The 18,984-nt window shown below is 32.8% G+C and overlaps 1 protein-coding gene across 6 annotated transcripts in view; it reads right to left on the reverse strand.

Annotated features, from left to right (window-relative positions):
• The window catches only part of ZNF800 (zinc finger protein 800), a 271,901-nt gene that overhangs the window by 40,834 nt on the left and 212,083 nt on the right, over window positions 1-18,984 (reverse strand). For 5 of the 6 annotated variants that reach the window (XM_058426376.1, XM_032761627.2, XM_032761628.2 and 2 more), the window contains exons 3-5: window positions 18,774-18,869; window positions 10,172-10,315; window positions 6,329-8,021 (exon numbers count right to left, since the gene is read on the reverse strand). In XM_058426376.1, the coding sequence (XP_058282359.1) occupies window positions 6,329-8,021; window positions 10,172-10,315; window positions 18,774-18,869 (1,933 nt within the window). Of the gene's footprint in view, window positions 1-3,367; window positions 4,824-6,328; window positions 8,022-10,171; window positions 10,316-18,773; window positions 18,870-18,984 lie in introns of those variants that run through there. The other variant, XM_032761629.2, reaches the window with a different exon arrangement.

Below are 18,984 nucleotides of genomic sequence, written 5' to 3' on the forward strand. Positions count from 1 at the left end.
TAAATAGGTAAAAAATTCCAAATTTGAATATGTTGTGCAAGTCACTTACAGCAATATTATATAACATTTATTGTGATATGCCAGAAACTATTCTAAGTGCATTATAGGTATTTTTCATTTTATCCTCAGAAAAACCTATGAGGTAAGAAATAATAGCCCCATTATAGATAACTATAATCCCCCTTATAGGTAACAAAGGCACAGAAGGTTTAAGTAAACTTGCACAAGGTCTCACATAGGAAATAATTTATGGATCCAAAAATTTCACCAACTAATCTAGTTCCAGATCATTACATTAAGCTGACAAAAAGATAATGTAGTAAATGTGCTTTGCAAATACTAAAATGTGCAAACATAAGGTTGCACTAAGGGCACAGGTTTTGTCAGATCTAGTGTAAGTTTCTTACCAGCTATGTGAACCTAAGTAAATCACTGAACTTCTCTAAGTTTCTATTTTCTGTTCCATAAAATAGGGATAATGAAAGAATAGGTTTTAATTCATAGAGTTGTTTGTAGGATTAGGGACATTATGCATGTAAAGATTTAGCAGAGTGCTTAGCATATAACAAGCATGCCATAAATGTTCATTATTATTAGCTATTACTAAGAATTATCTTTCTTTTTTATAAACACAACACTGGTGAAATTTCCTAAAAACAAGTGAAATCCATCAATATTGAGAAGATAAAATGTTAAGACTCGAAGTCTCAAAATACATGGTGTATAATTTAGAGGTGGAAAAGGCTTACTTGCCTTAATACCATTATCAAATATTTATTTAAAGTGTCTTGGTATACATGAAAATGTGCTAGGCACCGCACAAAATTATCAAGAGTCCCTGACATCAAAAATGCACAATCAAGCAAATTAATTCTGCTAAGTGGACACAAACACCAAAACCTCCAACTTTGGGCATTTTCTCAAACAGATGCACCTATGGTATGCTAGGTCCCTTTTTGTTTGTGGTGTTGTAGTGGTGAAAATATGTAGAGGAAGAGGCTTGAAAATAATAAGCCTCCCAAATTAGGTGTGGAGCAATAAAGATTCAGGAGGAAATGAGCTGCATTTTCCACACTCTTACCCTTCCAAAAAACACTTTAGCTATCTTGGTACTAACGATTTCTATTAAATTAGAAGAAAAAAAGGCAAGGTAGGAGCTGGAAGCTCAGAGGAATAGGGTATAGAAACAATTTAGGAGAAGAGAAATGAATTTGGAAAGTTAGAAAAGCCAAAATAATTGTAGGTTTTAAGTGAGACATGTTTTTAATCTGCATTCTACCATGTGTTTAATGCCTCCAAAACCACAGAACAGCTATTCCTGAAATTGCTGATCCTTATTCCTTTTCAATACCAAGGATCCCTTTAGCTCTGAAAGTCAAAGAGAGACGAAAGGATAGCACAGAGTACAGAAGGATTTTGTCTAACAGCAGAGCCAATATCCTGCCACACATATCTTAGAGCTTGGCTTCAGATCAACTGAATGCCACGGCTAAATCATAATCCTGATAATCTACGGATTCCATTAGAAAAGTAACTTCTCCAACTCCAAACTAAGGATCTAGAATACTTCAATGGGTCACTGCAGGAAACCTGGAAACATAATTTCCAAAATTTTTGAAGCATCTCTATCTCATTTTCAGAAGTCATGCTATTTGAAGAGATCTTTTGCAACTTCACAACAGGGAATGAATGACAGCCACTTCTACCTATCTCCACATGTATTTACCATAACACCTATAGGGAAACTCCTCTTTCTATACTCATAGCCTCATGCCACAGCAAAATCATTAACTCCCCACTACTGCATCCATAGGCTCTTTAATGCAAACTGAGTAGAACAGACTATTTATTGACCATAAAGTAATATAATAAATATATTCCTAAAAAATCTGAAGGTACATTTCAACAACTAAAGCAACCTGTGTCAACCAAAAACTTATATATACAAAACTAGACAAAAAACTAAAACCTAAGAATGGGTAATGTGTACATTCTTCAAAGGTTTTCTTCTTAAAGAGTAAAGGGGAGGGGGAGGGAATAGAGACATAAACCAAAAAAAAAATGGTGGTTGTGTATTCAAGGCATGTCTAATGAACACCTGCCCAATGTCAGCTATACTTCAGCTCTCATTTGCACTATTCAAACTTATGAAGTTGAAGTGCAACCTATACCTGTTGTTTCTCCTCTCCCACCACACTTAGGAATGGAAGGCATCTTTAGGAAGGAAAGTAAGTTGAATTCTATAGGAAAACTCTTAATTGATCAAATAGCAGCAAAGGTAGATATAATTTATGGCCAGATAGGTCTTATATAAAATGAGCAGTTTCTGATGGCTCTTTGTGTGCTTTAATCCTCACTATAACAATAAACAGTCACCTAAATATGTGTTTATGTAGCCTACATGCAGAAAAGCTTCTGGCACAAACTTCTTAGGCCTCTTCTCAAGAGCCTTAAGCCTAAGCCCCTGAAATGACAGAGCTCAAGTCAAATCAGGAAGGATGAAGACCAGAAAGGAATACGAAGAATAATACTTTCTGGTCATTTGTTTGTTCTACCTTTCTAAACTGGTCCTAGTTCAGCTTCTCTTATATATGCCATTATCCATTAATTCAGCTATTATGATAAAATGTTTCCAATCTAATTTAGGCAAGTACTGACACAGTGCTATTTTTCCTACATGACCCAAATGAAATCTTTTGACAGCCCTGGAACTCTCATTTATTTCCTCCTCTAGATTCCTATTCTGTGGCCCCAGAATTATTACGGAGGACACACACTGTGAATGGTCCCTGTAGAAACAGGTGGGTAGAGTAAGGGAATTCCAGCAATGGGCTCCTCTCCTCCAACATCAATTTTTCTTTCTTCTCTATAGTATTTAACAAGCAAGCAGAGAGGGAAAGGCTGGCATACAAATGAGAGGATGCTGCAAAGAGCAACCCCAAGCTTTTCAGGAATCCTCTTATCTTTTCAGGGGTTATCGGCATTTATCTGGAAAATATCTTTGGAATATGTCTTGTGTATAGGAATGCATAAAAGATAACACCTTGCAAAAGTCAAACATATAGGTTTAATAATGTGCAACTAATTAAGATGGCTTATAAATGAAATACCACCTACACATTTACTTCCCTAAATATATTATACTATTAGTTATTAAAGTTAGATCTATAAGTACAAATTTTCAATATGTGGGAAAGTAAATCTGTTTTTAAATTAAAGAGAAATTATTATTCTATTTCTTAGAAATAAAACTATCAGAATATAATTCAAGTGTAGCTGCTCATAGTCACTGAAATAAGTTTAAATTTGATAATAAAACATTTAAGTTTCAACCAATGCACCTTTGCTGAAGCACATTTAGCTGAAATAACTTTGAGTCTGGTTTATTTCCATCACATATAGTACATTTTTCCAACAAGAGCATGTACATTCAATATAGAACATTTCCAGCAATAGTTACAGTCTTTCTAGTTTCCTTTCACAGTATATTTTAGTGCAAAGCACTGGGAAGGTAAATGTTTTTCTATCTATAGAATCATTTTATTAAGACCCTGTGGATCTTTAACATTTTAAAATTTTATACAAAAAGTATATAGATGGACAGGGTCCCTCCTAAGTACAGGTGTGAACCTATATAAAAACATGGTATATTTTCTGCTGTACCTTTTATAATTATAATTTGACACAAATAACTAAAAAATAAAATATTCCTTAAAAAGTACAAAATATTGATACACAAAAACCTGTCCAAAATTTCATAAAGATAGATGTACTTCTGTTTTTCCTAAAATCTTGATTATAAAAATGGACAAGAATTCATCATTTTCTAAATTTTACAGTAGGAATCAAATATTATCTAAAGTGGTCCTTTAAGATTTTTCTTGGGAGAAAAAAAATCAGGGCTTACACCCGCATCTTCCTTTTGTAGCAATATTTAAGGAAAAAACTAGTATCATAAGAAGTGGTTGTGCATGGATTGTCTGCATCCATAAAATATCAGTAAGCTATTTATTACCTTCATATTAACATTAGTAAATGTGTGGTCTTTAAAAAAATAGGAACTGAAAAATAAGGTTGCATCTATCATTAAAGTGCTTTGTATAAAATTTAAAGAAAAATAGGGGAATGTTTAATTTTCATAAAAACCTACATTTACAAGTGAAAAATGTAATGATCCATGCATGAAAATGAACTGGAACTTTCCTGTGGTATATATTTTAGGATGAAACTTTCAAACACTTAAGTGCTGGAGAACAAGCTAGAAATAAATGGATGTAAAAATAATTACAAATATTTAGTAAGCTAAATATTTATAATGTGTTGATACTATTTTGTCTTTTGTTCCTAACATACACTCACTAGAAAATCATATATCTATACAATTCAGATGAAAATGTTGCCAAATAAAGAGAAACAAAACTAAAATCACTAAGATATAAAGTCTTTGTCAATTAAAAATTGATATTTTCTTCAGGTTGTTGATCACTTAATCAACAAATTGTTTAGAAAACAAAATTTGTAACATTTTTGTAGAAACTGTAGACCAAATGCACAAGGTCAAGGGTGGTTAGCTGATTGACTGTGATGACAACATGTAATGTCACAGCTACTTGAAAGTGCTGGAATAGGCAGTGCCTTAGAAACAAGTGGTTAGATGGTTATTATTTTAGTCAGAAAACAGCAGTTATAGTTGAATATTTAGAAAAATGTTTTTCTTTTTTTCCTCATAGTACCATTTGAAGATGTTTAGTGGTTCTAACACCAATTTAAAGTCTTTCCACAAAAATGAACTCCAAACCTTTTCGTACATCACTTGAAGTTATCTGAGGAGAAATGGGAATAAATGAACACTTTTGAGTTTACTAATAAAACCTTGTTTTTAAAATTATGCAACAGTAAATACTTCTAAAAGATGGTTTCATCTCAAGTTTTCCATACAAATAAAAACATGTGTGATAATCAAACCACATTTAACCCTCACAGCACTCAAACTTTTTTCTTTAGAACCTGAATCTGAAACTAATTTAATACTCATTAAATACATTAAATGCCTTAATACAAGGGACACAGGTATAGAAGGTGAACTTTTAAAATATATACAGACCTGTGAAAAGTATAGGCAGTCTACTCATTTTATATTGCATTTTTAAAAAATCTACATTTGTTCCAAAACTTTCTTTAACAAGTAGTATTTTTTGGCCAGCCACGATGGCTCATGCCTGTAACCCCAGCACTTTGGGAGGCCGAGGTGGGCGGATCACCTGAGGTCAGGAGTTCGAGACCAGCCTGACCAACATGGTGAAACCCCATCTCTACTAAAAATACAAAATTAGCCAGGCGTGGTGGCTCATGCCTGTAATCTCAGCTACTTGGGAGGCTGAGGCAGGAGAATTGCTTGAACCCAGGAGGCGGAAGGTGCAGTGAGCCGAGATTGCACCACTGCACTCCAGCCTGGGCAACAAGAGCAAAACTCCATCTCAAAAAAAAAAAAAAGTAGTATTTTTCTTTCTTCCAAATATGAATTTTACTTTTCTTACAACACACAACCACAAAAAAAATCCCTAGTTAATAATATTAACTATGTTAAAATTATCACCAAAAAGTTTATTAAAAAGAGAGGGAAGCATTTGGGACCTAAATAAGCATTGTTTCCATAGATCAAAACTAAAAAACAGTAACCAACACACACTCCCAAGGAGAAGGAAAAAAAAATCCAAATTTCTATTTACCAACTTTCCCCCTTTGCCTGGAAGCACTATGTTAAAAGTAAATGATAAATGCTAATCATTTTTAATTCAATTCGGGGATTTTTTTTTCTGAGTGCAGCACTTTATTTAGCCGTCACAGATTAATTTTTACAATAATTACAGTGCCTCAAAAGATTTTTTCCTATAATTATCGCCTTCACAAGTTCATTCTAATATATTTAACTTTCCTACAATTCATTAATTAGTAGACTAAATCACTGAATCAAATTAAACCTGTGCAAAGTTAGTTAAACAGAAGACCTCTATTGTAAACATAAGCCAATATAAATGTATACATTTTACAACATTAAAAGGAAAGCACTGACCCTGTGCCATCTACCTATAACTACATTGCATTGTCCTGTGGAAGATAAGTTCTGAAGTTAATTTTGTTCCCAAGCCACTGGAATAAAGGTCACTGAAGAGGTAAATGCAATATGCACATCACTCTTGCAGTTCCCATTGCCATGAGATATATGGAAGCAAACGTGTTAAAATGGAACCAGCTATAAATTATGGTCAAATGATTTTTTTTTAGTTCGATGGGGGGAAAAAAGCAAAACTCTGTAACTGTTCCTCACCAGACAAGAGCCTTAGATCTTGTACTTCGGCCTTTGGTTTTGTTTCCTTCAGGTGAATTGGAAGCATTTGCCTTATGAGTTTTCTTATGATGCTCAAGATAAGTCTTTTTGGCAAATGCCTTTCCACATTTATTGCATCTGTGAAGAGAAAAGTTTTTTGTGACTTTTACTTCAATACCGACGTCAGCTACTTCATACTTTTTACTAGGAGAGTTAGAAGTGCCATCATGTTTTGAATCACTATGTTTTGCTTCGTCCCTCGAAGGGCCTCTTTTTGCCACTTTATTTAGAACAAAATCAATAGGCTTTTTTATAGCTCTGATCTCTAAACTGGCTGTTATTTTCCCAAGATAACGAGATGACTTTTTATGAACCACAGTTATATGTCGTATCACATCACGTTTCCGACGAGTTTCATAAGTGCAAAGAGGACACTTGTAGAATTTAACATAAATGTTATTTCCATCTGTGTGCAACTCGATGTGTTTAGTCAAGTTCTGTTTGGAAGTAAACTGACGTTTACAAAGTTTACAGTAAAGTTGCTTAAAGTCAAAGCCAGCTGAAAGTTTTGGTTTCCTGGTTTTTTGCTGGCCACCTGCAGCCAACGGACTAGTTGATTTAGGGCTTTCAGAGTCTTGTTTAACTTTATTTTTCTGTGCTGCCGGTGTGTTCTTTTTTTCATTTGAATGATTTGTTCCCTTTAATTCATTCTGTGGAGAATGGGTAATGGAAGGGGGTGAAGATTCTACAGAATCTGCTGGTTCAACTTTAACTTTTATTTCTGAACTGTTGGCAGTATTATTAGGGCCTTTCTCTCTTTTAGAGTTTGTTCCAGAAAGAGTTATCTTGTGGACAATTTGCATATGTCTTTTAAGCATTATTTGCGAACTATATTTCCTCTTGCAAAGGAGGCATTTGCATGCAGTTAAATTGTATTCAGCCTTTGAAGACGACTTTTGTTTTCGAGTCTTAAAAGATTTTTTAGGAGAAATAGAATCCAGGAACAAAGGTTGCCCAGGCTTTGTTGCTATATCAGGAGTAATTGAATCCCTCCTTAGTCCTCTATGAACTTCATCAAAATGCCTCCTTACATTCGCTTTTGTAGCAAATGATTTACAACATACTGGACAACTCCTACTTAATGGAACTAGAACATTCTTACTGCGTCCTTTAGAGGATTGGTTTGGATTCTTTCGTGTCTCAATGTACTTTTTTAGTTCTTCCATCTTTTTCTTGTGTACTTTTCGAATGTGACGGCGAACACCTCGTCTAGAATTGAATTCTTTTCTACAAAGACAACATATCAACTGGTGACCAAAATCAGAATTGTCAGAAGTTTCCAAGTCAGCCTGCGACTCCTGAGGTTGTTCATCAGATGTAGGTGCAACTTCATCTGTAACAATCTCAACAGGAGGCGGCTCTACAGTTTCCACCTCTGTATCTGTAACTGGTACTGTTTTTGACTGTTCAGTGCTAGTTTCCTGTATTTGAACTTCGGTTTGTTCAGGAGTACTGCTTGACTCTGTGACTTCAACAGGATTATCAGTCCTTGAAATATATTGAAACACTGCATTTTGATTAGTTTCTATGGGTTCTAGCTTAATAATATATTCTCGTTTGTCCACACTTGGATATATGGCTTCTAGGAGATCATGTATGGCTTGGCTTTGTTTATCATTTACATCAGGAAGGTCTGTTAAGGAAAAAACAACATTTTAATCTGAAGTAATTGGCCTGCTGTAGCCCTCTAATATTTTAAGATACATTATGAACCTCTATTTCAGAATCTATTATATTACCAGTTTATTTTTATAAGAGCATTATCTACTTTTCAGTATTCTACAAAGATAAAAACTAGTATTAAACTAAAATTTCCTTTAAATTCTCATCATGATACACAAAAATGTTAAGAAACATATATAATCTGAAGGGCTACTTTTGCTTCAAATGCCCTTAATATAAAATATATAAGCACTTACGTGTCCTAAATAATAAAAATGATATTTCATATTTTTAGTCTGAATGTTTTAGACTAGCAAAGGCAACTCAAATTCTCGTAACTCAAGATTGATAAAACAGCATGAAAAATGTTACTATATAAACAAAAATGGTATTTTTTAGAAAACATAACAGCATTCCTATTAACTTAATCCATAAGTCTAATCTAATCTAGTCTATTTGAGCATCTTATGAAAACGAAAGATTTGTAAGCAAATATGTAATCATAAATGGGATGATGTGTAGAAGTATTTGCTAAACTCAGTCCTATTACGTCTTCTTAACACGACACAATTTTACTAAAACAAATGATTAAAAACTATACACATTTATTTAAAAATCATAAGTAGTTTTATTTCCTTGTACAATAATTACACCCTCTACAGGCAATCAATTATCCTATTGTAACAGAGTTGTCTAACACTGGTTAGGTTTCCATGTATTACTACTCTACAATCTAGCTACAAATTTAGTACCAAATCTCGTATCTATACCAATCAGGAAGTGATTCATTATAGCTCTTCTAGTCTATTCATCTGTCTTTTAAGATGAATAAAGTAGTGTCTATAAGAAAAACACTTTCACAAAAGTATTTCTAGAATGAGTATTGCCAAGACAAGTGCACAATAATCTAGCAAATCCATTTACCATTTCACTCTATAAGTTAACTCTACAACCAAAAAATAAATAACTACCAAAAGACAAACTAATTTTCTACTAGTATTTTAATTAAAAGTTTAGATTTGAAATCAATCTCTACAGACTGCTTTTTAATTTATATCTCAATGAGAGAATAGTAAGATCAAAATAGCAGTAGGAAAAATTTCTAGGTAAATACAAAATTTGTATTTAATCAATGCTCTATAATATACTTTAAACCAGCTTCATTATAATTAAAGCCATACTTATTTGGAGATTGCATTTCATACCAATCCCAAAAAGGTTAAGTTGAAAAATGCACAGAATCCACAATGCATCTATGGTATCAGACTGACCAAGTAAGTTCTATATTTTGTAAGTCAGCAAAGAGTTAAATTCCTAAACAAGAAATAATAAGGTAACCCAATATTGAATTTTTTAAAATTTACATTAATTCTTTAAAGAAAGAAAATAACATTAGATATACTGCCAGCTTAATCACACAGAGACAATACACTGCATTCAAAACAAACACTCTGTTCTAGAAAGACTTTATATTAGTCTGCTATCTGCCTTTATCATATAAAGTTATACTGGATCTCAAATTAGCCTGTAACATAACGTAATTTCTGAGAAAATGACTTATCTAAATTTTTCTGAAAACAAAACTGATCTTCAAATCAAGACCTAGAAAATACTAGAAAGATTAATAAAGACTTTTTAACGCTCTCCAGCATTCCCAAGAAATGAACAAATTTACCTCATTCTTTGCTCTTTATTCCCAACCTTCTCATTTACTTAAGGGAAATCTAAATAAGTGATCAATCACATCTGGTTGCAAGTTGTTAAAGAATAAACAAGTAAAAAGTAATATAAACTAGAAAATCCATTTACGGCCCATATAAACATTCTAAAACAATATCCAATATTTTAATACAAATAAATATCCTCTTAAATCTAACCTCTTATATGTCATCTTTAGGAAAACCCAAGTGGAAAGCATTGATATGAAAGTACCTAAGAAACTGAATGTAACATTGAGTCAAGTATTTCATTTTATTCTCCATCTCCATCTAAAAATTACCTGTAACTAGACATCATTATCAAATTATCAGTAACTAGATACCATTTTAATGCAAATGTATAGTTGCAGTATAAGAATATTTAGCTGTAAAATGCATAACTGAATATATGAATAAAACTTACTGTCATCCATCTGGAGACTTGGTGGGCAGTAGAATTTTTTATGGGTAATTAAATTTGGTAATCCTCTGAAGAGACTGCGGCATAACTTACATTCAAAAATAGTGTCCACATCTTTTAATAAAATATGCTTAAGTTGTTTAGTTCCTGAGAGAAAAAAGAAAAGACAAACTTAATACAAAATGTAACTTTAACATGCACTTTTAAACTGGACAACCACTGTTGACAGACCAAAAATGCAGTTACTCTCTGAAAACAAAATACAGGCATTGCCAATTTCTACCACAGTATATTTAGAACTAAGTTATAGACTAAATTCTAAGCAAAACCCTACTATCATTTGGAAATCAGGACAACTAAAATTGATGCTTCGTTCCCACTTCAGCAGCCAATCAATTCTTGATATATCCCAAGGCAGTGGTTCTGACATGAGGTTAATCATTACAATGAGCTGGGAATAAAGATGTACATAGCCCTCCCCTAGAGGTTCAGATTTAATAAATTTGGAGTAGGGCAGAAAAATTAAATGTTCCCCCATTATTCCCTGGCAAACTTTTCGGCTGGTTCTTTCAAGCTCTTTTCTGTATTAGGAAGTAAGCAAGGAGTTTTTCAATACATTTTCCCCTTATTCCTTAAAGAAGGTCAAAACTGTATTACAGGATTGCCTGTGACTTTTCTTTTTAAATTCAGCTCAAATTACTTCAGGTTCTGGGCCAACACGGGATTATGGCTATTTAGCGTGATTCTCTACAAAGTAGAGACATAATTTTGAACTTTGCTTACGCCTCTTGACAGCATTATAAATTTATTCAAATTCTCCCTTAAAACACCCCAATTACAATTAAGTATTGATATAATTACTAGTTTAATGCCTGTTTTCTCTACTAGATTATACACTCCAAAGCAGCCAAGAATAAGCCTATCTTATTTACAAGTGTAACATTTCAGCTCTTATAATGCTCAAAAACTATTTGTTGAAGAAACGCTACTAATCTAGGGAATCCAAGTACTATGAAAGAATATCTTTAGGCAGAGAAAAAATAAATGGCAAAAAGCACCTGATCTTTAAAATAAAAACATCCACCAGAAATAAAATACAAATGGAAGGTCTTTAGTCACTACTTTCCTACAGCTGTTTGCCACAGGTAAGGTGGCAAAACTGATTTGCAGTACTTTACTAATTAATGTACCTTTACTTTCCTCAAATTGAAACTTTTTTTAAATTGACAATATATTGACTTGAACAGGAAAAGACCCAAGTACCCTGAAAAATATCCTTAAGACTGTCTAGGTGCAAAGTGTTGTGTCATTTAAGAAGCACTTAACCATCTATTAAGCTCTGGGACTACTAAAGAGTATAAACTATCTTAGAAGTATAATTAATATAGTAGGGTCTATAAAAGTTAAATAGCTCAGATTCAATCTTTTGCAATCTGTTTACATTTAATCTTTGAGGTGTATTTTATCATTTTGAAAATGATGATAAAATCATTTCCCCCACCTCCACAACATACACACACACACACACACACACACACACACACACACAGAGAGAGAGAGAGGGAGATAATTATTGTTGATCCAAGCATTCAAAATTCTACTGCAAAAAAGTTACCAGGTTATCACAACTTTACTAAGTCTTGAGAGATTCCAAATCTGATATTATCTACTTGTATGACCTTAAAAAGCTTTATAATCTTTGTACTTTGGTTTACTCATGTTGTAAAATAGAACAAACCTAACCAAACCTAAGTTGAAGAATTATTAAAGAAGATATGAACCTAAATCCCAGGGAAATTATATACTTGAGTTTCTACTGGAAAAAATGTATAGAATAAAATAATTTCTACCATTTCCCAAATCCAAATCTATGTTTACTCCACTAGTCCTTATTACCACAAAATCAGAAAACATAAATTTAAAAAGATTCAGAGAATAGCCTGTTATTCTTTAAATTCTCATATATATATATATATATATATATATATATATGAAGTCAGAAATATATATATTTCTGAAGTCCATTTCACATTACAAAATATCTTGGCAACGGACTGCTAATATATTTAGTTCATAGTTAACTTCATAAGTGAGTGACAAACTATGAGAGGTAGACTGATTTTAAAAAATGCTTTGGCTAAGCCTAATTGACCTATATATATTTCTCAGGAAGTGTAGGTGAGTATAGTAGCAGTGGGAAGAAAACAGGAAACTTTTGCACACTGATTCTAAACTACGAAACCTGCTAGACCCGTAATACAGATTCAATTCTGCCTTTAAGGATAGTCAAAAAAAGATTGAAGTGGAACACCAAAATAATGTGAACTAGGTTTAACTTAAGAATTCAACTTTAAGATTTAAATAGGATACATGTACATGGCTGCAGATTTAAAGCATAAAATAATCAGTCTGTAAACAACATGAGGTTATACATAAAAAATAGTCAACTGTAAAATATAAGACTGCATCTCTAAATCAGACATATCACTTTGCCTACCAGGTTCTGAATCACAGAAAAATAAAGACACTATCAATTTCTTAATTAGTCCTAATTATACAGTTAAGTTATATTCAGTAGGGACTGCATATTTATTCTCAATAAACATCCAAAAAAAAGTATTTGCCTCTAACTTTAACTAATCAATCTTAATTATCAATCACAAATGCTTCCCCTTACCCCTGCCCCCCCCCCCCACACACAGAGAGAGAGAGAGAGAGAGAGAGAGAGAGAGAGGGAGAGAGAGGGAGAGAGAGAGAAAGTGTGTGTTATTTTTGATCCAAGCAGTCCAGATTTCTTTCAGGTCCACAGATACACCACATGTTCTCTTTCCCTCACTTTTCAGGCCTTTACCTATGTTTTTTCCTCTCTGACTATAACATTCTCCCACTTTCCTGATCTGACTCACTTCTAATAATCCTTGAGATCCCAGTATAGATGTCACTTCCTCCAGGAAGCCTTCAATAATCAACTTCTTCTGTTTTTTATTGTTGTTGTTTGTTTGTTAAAAATCCTTTACCTACACTCTCATAGCACCCTAGACATCTATACTAGCTTATCCACTGTTCTGTAGTTAATTACTTTTCCATATCCCCATTAAACTGGAAGATTAGAAGAGAGAAGATATCTCTGATGCTCACCATTACCCCAGCTCTCAGGATAATGCATGACTGACATTTGCTAAATGAAATACTACAGAGCTCTATGTATTTAAAAAACCTTCTCTAAAAATAAGATTTTTTAAATCTATGTGAAGTTAACTGAGGAGTCAAAAATGAGACTTTAAAACTTCTCTAATTCCACTTACATATTTAACAAACGAGAAAAATAAGGTGTGTCTCAGTCCACAAACAGAGACAATAAAAGTTTTTCCCTTAGTTTCAGTCACCATTTAAGATTTTGTTATTTTTTCCCATGGAGACAGAATGGGTTTATTCAAAGTCAGCTACCATTTTCTGATTGCTCTGCTCACTTACAATTGGACACAGCCAACTGTAAGTGCCTCTGTCAATAGCTAAAACTTCCTGTCACCTGAGACAACAGACATGGTCATCTAGACAGCAACATAAAGCTCCTCCACAGCTCTTGATGCTGAGAAACAGAGAGCTATGCTGACTTCCTTCTTCTTTTCCTATATTGCTCTCTTTCTTGCCTTAGGGTTTTAAATTATCTTAGAAATCACCACTTACTGCTTACATAGATCAGTACCTTTCAAACATCCAGCCCTCCAAAGGAAAGGCTTTTGATAGCTAAAGATTAATGACCGTGTATTCCAGATTTTCACACGTAATAGGTGCTCAATAAAAATTACTTAAACTTCATCAAGGGTTTATCTTGTGTTATTCTTTAACGGCAAGTGCATTGCATGTACTGGTGAAAATGTTTAAAATATTTTTTCAAAAGGAATCAGTATTCAATTTTACATTAGGTTGGATGGCAGTCACATTACAATATGACAATATTAATTCTAACTCTGCTAGACAAAGACAAGGTTTCATTTTCTTACTTAATGCACTGACATTTTGGTCAATGCCCATTTTAAGTGATGACAAGAATGCTTCTTAAATGGTATACTACTTGCTTACTACTGGCTCAAACATAAACTCAATCTTCTTTAGGATGACCACTTAACTACAATATCATCCAAACACTGCAAGTAAATAAATGTACGTTCCTCATCACAACTCCTGAAGGAAATTTCTTACTGATCATCCTTAACATAAGGATTTAAAGATACAAAGAAAACTTAAGAAATTGGAAGTTTTATCCTAAAACTATCACCTAGTGATAGTTTAAGGGTTGGTTAAATATACATATATGTGTGTTAATTATAGAGCACTGCCACATACCACAATAAACTTATAAGTAGAATAAAATTATCTTAGGACAGTGCCTACTTGGGGAATCTTTTAGTTTAATCTAACAAACACTTATTGAGCACATATTAAATACCAGGTACACTGTTACTCATTGGAAATATGAAAGATACGGTCTTTCCCCCACTGAGAAACTCACAGACCAATATAAATGGCTGTTGTCTTGGGAACGTAACATCAGATGACATGCTTTGAATGTGAATGTAAGGAAAACAAATCTACTTTTTTCTTATAAAAAAAGTCCCACTTTAAATTTCCTATAACTGCTATATAACAATAAAAAAAGAAAAAGCCATCATAGGTATGGCACTCTCCTAAGTACCTCAGAAAAATCACGTCCACCCTACGCTTTGCCTTTAGAATCAGGACTGAAGCATCACCATTCAGTCAGAGATTAAACTAATTGTAATTAAAGTTGTTTTAAGGAGAAAAAAAAAAAAAGCCTAAGTTAAATGACCAAACCCAAATTTGGAAAAATAATGACAGCAAACATCACATGAAGCTAATTCTCATTTTTCATTACCATACAATTAAAGTTACAATTTATTCCTCCCTAAGAGTCAAAAAAAGAGTTCCCTGCACGTACTGCTCTAGCATATTCTACATGTAGAATCTTTTTTCTACAAATTATATATTTCTCTTCTTACAATATTATATATTTCAAGAATTTAAAAAGAAGATGTCTGCTTCATATTAAAGACCAGTCTTGAATACCAGACAAAATGATTATCCTTCTCTTTTCCCCTCATTTTTCTCTTTCTAACCATAGGGGCATTCCATAGTTCCTTTGCCTCTAGCAGACAACTAAGAGATTCTGAAAGAATACTGAACTCAACTAAACCAATTTAATAAACACATAAAAGATATTTAATAAATATGTAAAGGTAGTACACTTTTTATCTGCTATTTAAAATTTTGTTTTGGTTTGGGGAGAGAGGTCAAAGAGGAAGGAACATAAACTGAAAGTGTTATAGAGAGAAGGGAAATCTGAAGACACCATATTACAAACATGATCCTAGCAGGATGACACAGCCAAAGCAAGACTACACAAAGGGTAAGGCACAGTCAAGGTAGTACAAGAAACCAGGGGTTCAGAGCAAACAGCAGGTCTCAAGTCAGCCAATCATCAGGAATTTCCAAGTGGAAAACCTGCAGCTGCAAAACACGCAGGATTCTTAAAAAATGAGGCATCTATCTATGGACTGACGTCAACAATAAACAGTTGAATCTACAGTTAATAAAGCAAAGGTACACAAGAGTACGTAGAGTCAGCTACCATCTGTGCTAAGAAGAAAATGACAGATATATGTTTGTATATGTATAAAAGGTCTCTGGAAGAAGACACATAAACCATGCAGCAGTGTTGCCTGAGCAAAGGGGAACTGAAGAACAGAATAGTATAGAAACTTATTTTTTCATCTATACCCTTTTGTACTTTACTATTTAAAACCACAGACACATATTACTTATTATAAAAAGAAAAACCCATTTAACTTAATTTGCAAGTTAAGCAGACTAATAAAAATATACCAGAAGTCAGTAAGAATTTGTAATTTAAATCCAAGAAAACAGTTCAAAGCAAAAGCTGAAGTGTCAGGCAAACAGGATGGGTTAAAACTGGTCAAGCCGTCAGTATAGCACACATCAAGTGGTGGACATTAAAAATGAGTCAACTCCTTCATAAGACAGAACCTTTTACGAACTTCCAGCTTGTATAGGAATTAATACCTGGTCATAGCCCAGTGTAGGCAGAAGGTGAGACACAAAAGGAGATGATACAGCAGTTGAAGATAACTATCTGAGCTTGAAGATAAAGGTAGATAACCTAACATATTACTACCATTCAACCTGATTTATACCCTATAGGTTAACAAGAGCAAAAGCATGGACTTCAGGGTTCTATCTTCAAATATGTCAAAGATATATAGCACCACCAGGATAGTTCTCTAAATGCAATGTGTGTGACCTAATTGTAATGGAAAGAGCCTAGAAATAGATGAGTCATTGAGGGTGTGCTTGGGAGTAGAGTGGAATAGGAAGAACAGAGCCTCAGAGCTAGAAGGGATCTTTGTCCCCAAGTTATACAGTCCAGACTTCCGTACCATTCTCCCAAGGTTTTAGTCAGTCTCAACTTAAATGCCTTAGTGCTAAAGAAGGGCTACCATAGTAGACATTAGATTAACCAGAAATGCAAGATTACTATCTTGAAGAAATTAAAATTTCTTAGTTACAGGATACAGTAATGAAGTAAACTAATTCTTTTTTTAATCCAAAATTAGTTTCTTTGTACAACTCAGCATATTTCTAAATCACCTCTAACTTAAACTGTTGGGTACTCAGAAAATTAAAATAATAGTATTTTCAGAATTTGCCTAAATAAAAAAAAAAGGCAAATTTGCTGATATCATTTTAAAAAGAACACAGTTCAAAAAATCAACATAAAATGGCTTTGAAATTATACCATTTCAAATTACCCATTTCACTGCCTCACTTCTTTAGCTCAGAGAGTAAAAATACGACAAACGCTGAGAACAGATATGATCACAACACAATAAGAAAATAATTAATCTTTAAATATTTGCCTTCTAAAATTAAAAAAGATTTTTGGAATCTTTTTTAATTCTGTATCCACACAGATTTTGGGTACAGGTTCTTGTTGAAAAGACGGTTTTTTAACAAGTCAAAGCACTTATGACTTAACTAATTCTAACTTCTTAATAAAAAAACACTATAATAAACTGACACAGTATAACTTCATTAATTCCAAATTAAGAATTTTAAAAAAGAAAACTATAACAAGTAATATTGCTAAATATGAAAAGCTATTGCTGTCATTTCCATGGTATAAGAACCAAAAAAACCCTTTAATCTCTATTCTAAAAGTAGCTAAAACAAGCAGCAACTATTTTTTCTGTTATGCCAGAAATATAAATACTGTCCCTGATAAGTAAAATTCTATTTTAATTGAACTTATCACAAGAAAATGTGACCTATAAATTATCTGTTAGTCGAGCGTAATTATCAAAAGTAAAAATCAAACAACAAAAAATCCCTAAAATAGTTTATACCACCATCCAACATAAGGATAGGCACTTGGTATACAAGCAATACTTCCTAAATTAAATACAAATAAAAGCAATGCCATGAGTACTACAGATGAAAAGTCTAAGAAATGGATCTTTTGGAGAGTCAGAGAAAAAATAAATGTTTTAATTTAGATTCTATTTCTTAGAATCCTAAAGTAAAGCAAATATATGATTTCCCCATTTATAACAATTTAGAAAGAAGCATCTCAAAAAATTTCTTATGAATACAAAACAAGTAGTTACATATGAATTATTTTTTTCCTTTGAACCTCAGAAATTTTTCATTAAGGTAGTTAAGACTTAAAAAATAATGACAAGGTATTCTAATCCTCTAAGTGTCCATCAGTCATATTTATTTGCTTGTTCACATCTGAGTGAATACTCTGTAATGTCAGAGAAGCCAAATACACAAGGGGTGGACAAGTGGATTATAGGAATCACAGCAACCTAACATCTTACTGATAACATAGCGACACTAACAGTTCCCTATCATTTTACATGTTGTAAGTAATACCTATTTTAAAACACTGGATTGCAAATACACAATTATATTTATTATAAAGCTAATTCTTATTATCAGCTAATGAAAATAAAATCTAAGCAAATCTATCTGAAGATATCAGGGCTGGAATATTGTCTTTCTTCTATCTTGTGCTCTATTAAAGATACCAAAACTCCACAAACTCAAGGGTTAGGGAGAAGAAGGTGAATCACACAAACATAAATAAGGTAATTAACCTAGAACAAATGACATCTCAGACATTCTGAGTAATCTACTGTACCAAAGCTCATGAAGACCCAGAATAATTTACTGCCTTTTGAGAGTTTACACAAAACATGCCAAAAGATATCAACAGATCTTTAAGAAGTGCTTTACCAGAAAATACACCACATAATATATTTCTTTAAATAATACTAAACAAATTTATTTTAAAATTAATATACCATATATAGTACTGAAGAATAATCTCTAGACCAAGTCAATATTTATACATCTACTTTTTTAAAATATAAAAATTTTAAATATTCTATAAAGAAAGCCAACATATACATTTTAATGTTTTTTAAAAATTATTTCTAAGGACTTCTAGGTAGTTTTTAACTACTATGTGAAGATTGAAAAATATATCCTAAAACATTCATACCTGATCGAAAGCACTCAATTATTTGTTGAATACCAGATTTGGATGTCTGTAGTGGTTGCTGTAACAAAGGAGGATCTCCAGGTTCCAGGATATAAACTACATGGAAGACAAACACCCACCCCAATCCCCACAAAAAAAGGGTTATTTAAATCATTTACTATTAAAGTAAAACAATGGCTTTCTACAATTACATTAAGGATAATCACACTTG

Source organism: Hylobates moloch, unplaced genomic scaffold (genome assembly GCF_009828535.3).
Source record: "Hylobates moloch isolate HMO894 unplaced genomic scaffold, HMol_V3 SCAFFOLD_1, whole genome shotgun sequence".
NCBI classification, from domain to species: Eukaryota; Metazoa; Chordata; class Mammalia; order Primates; family Hylobatidae; genus Hylobates; species Hylobates moloch.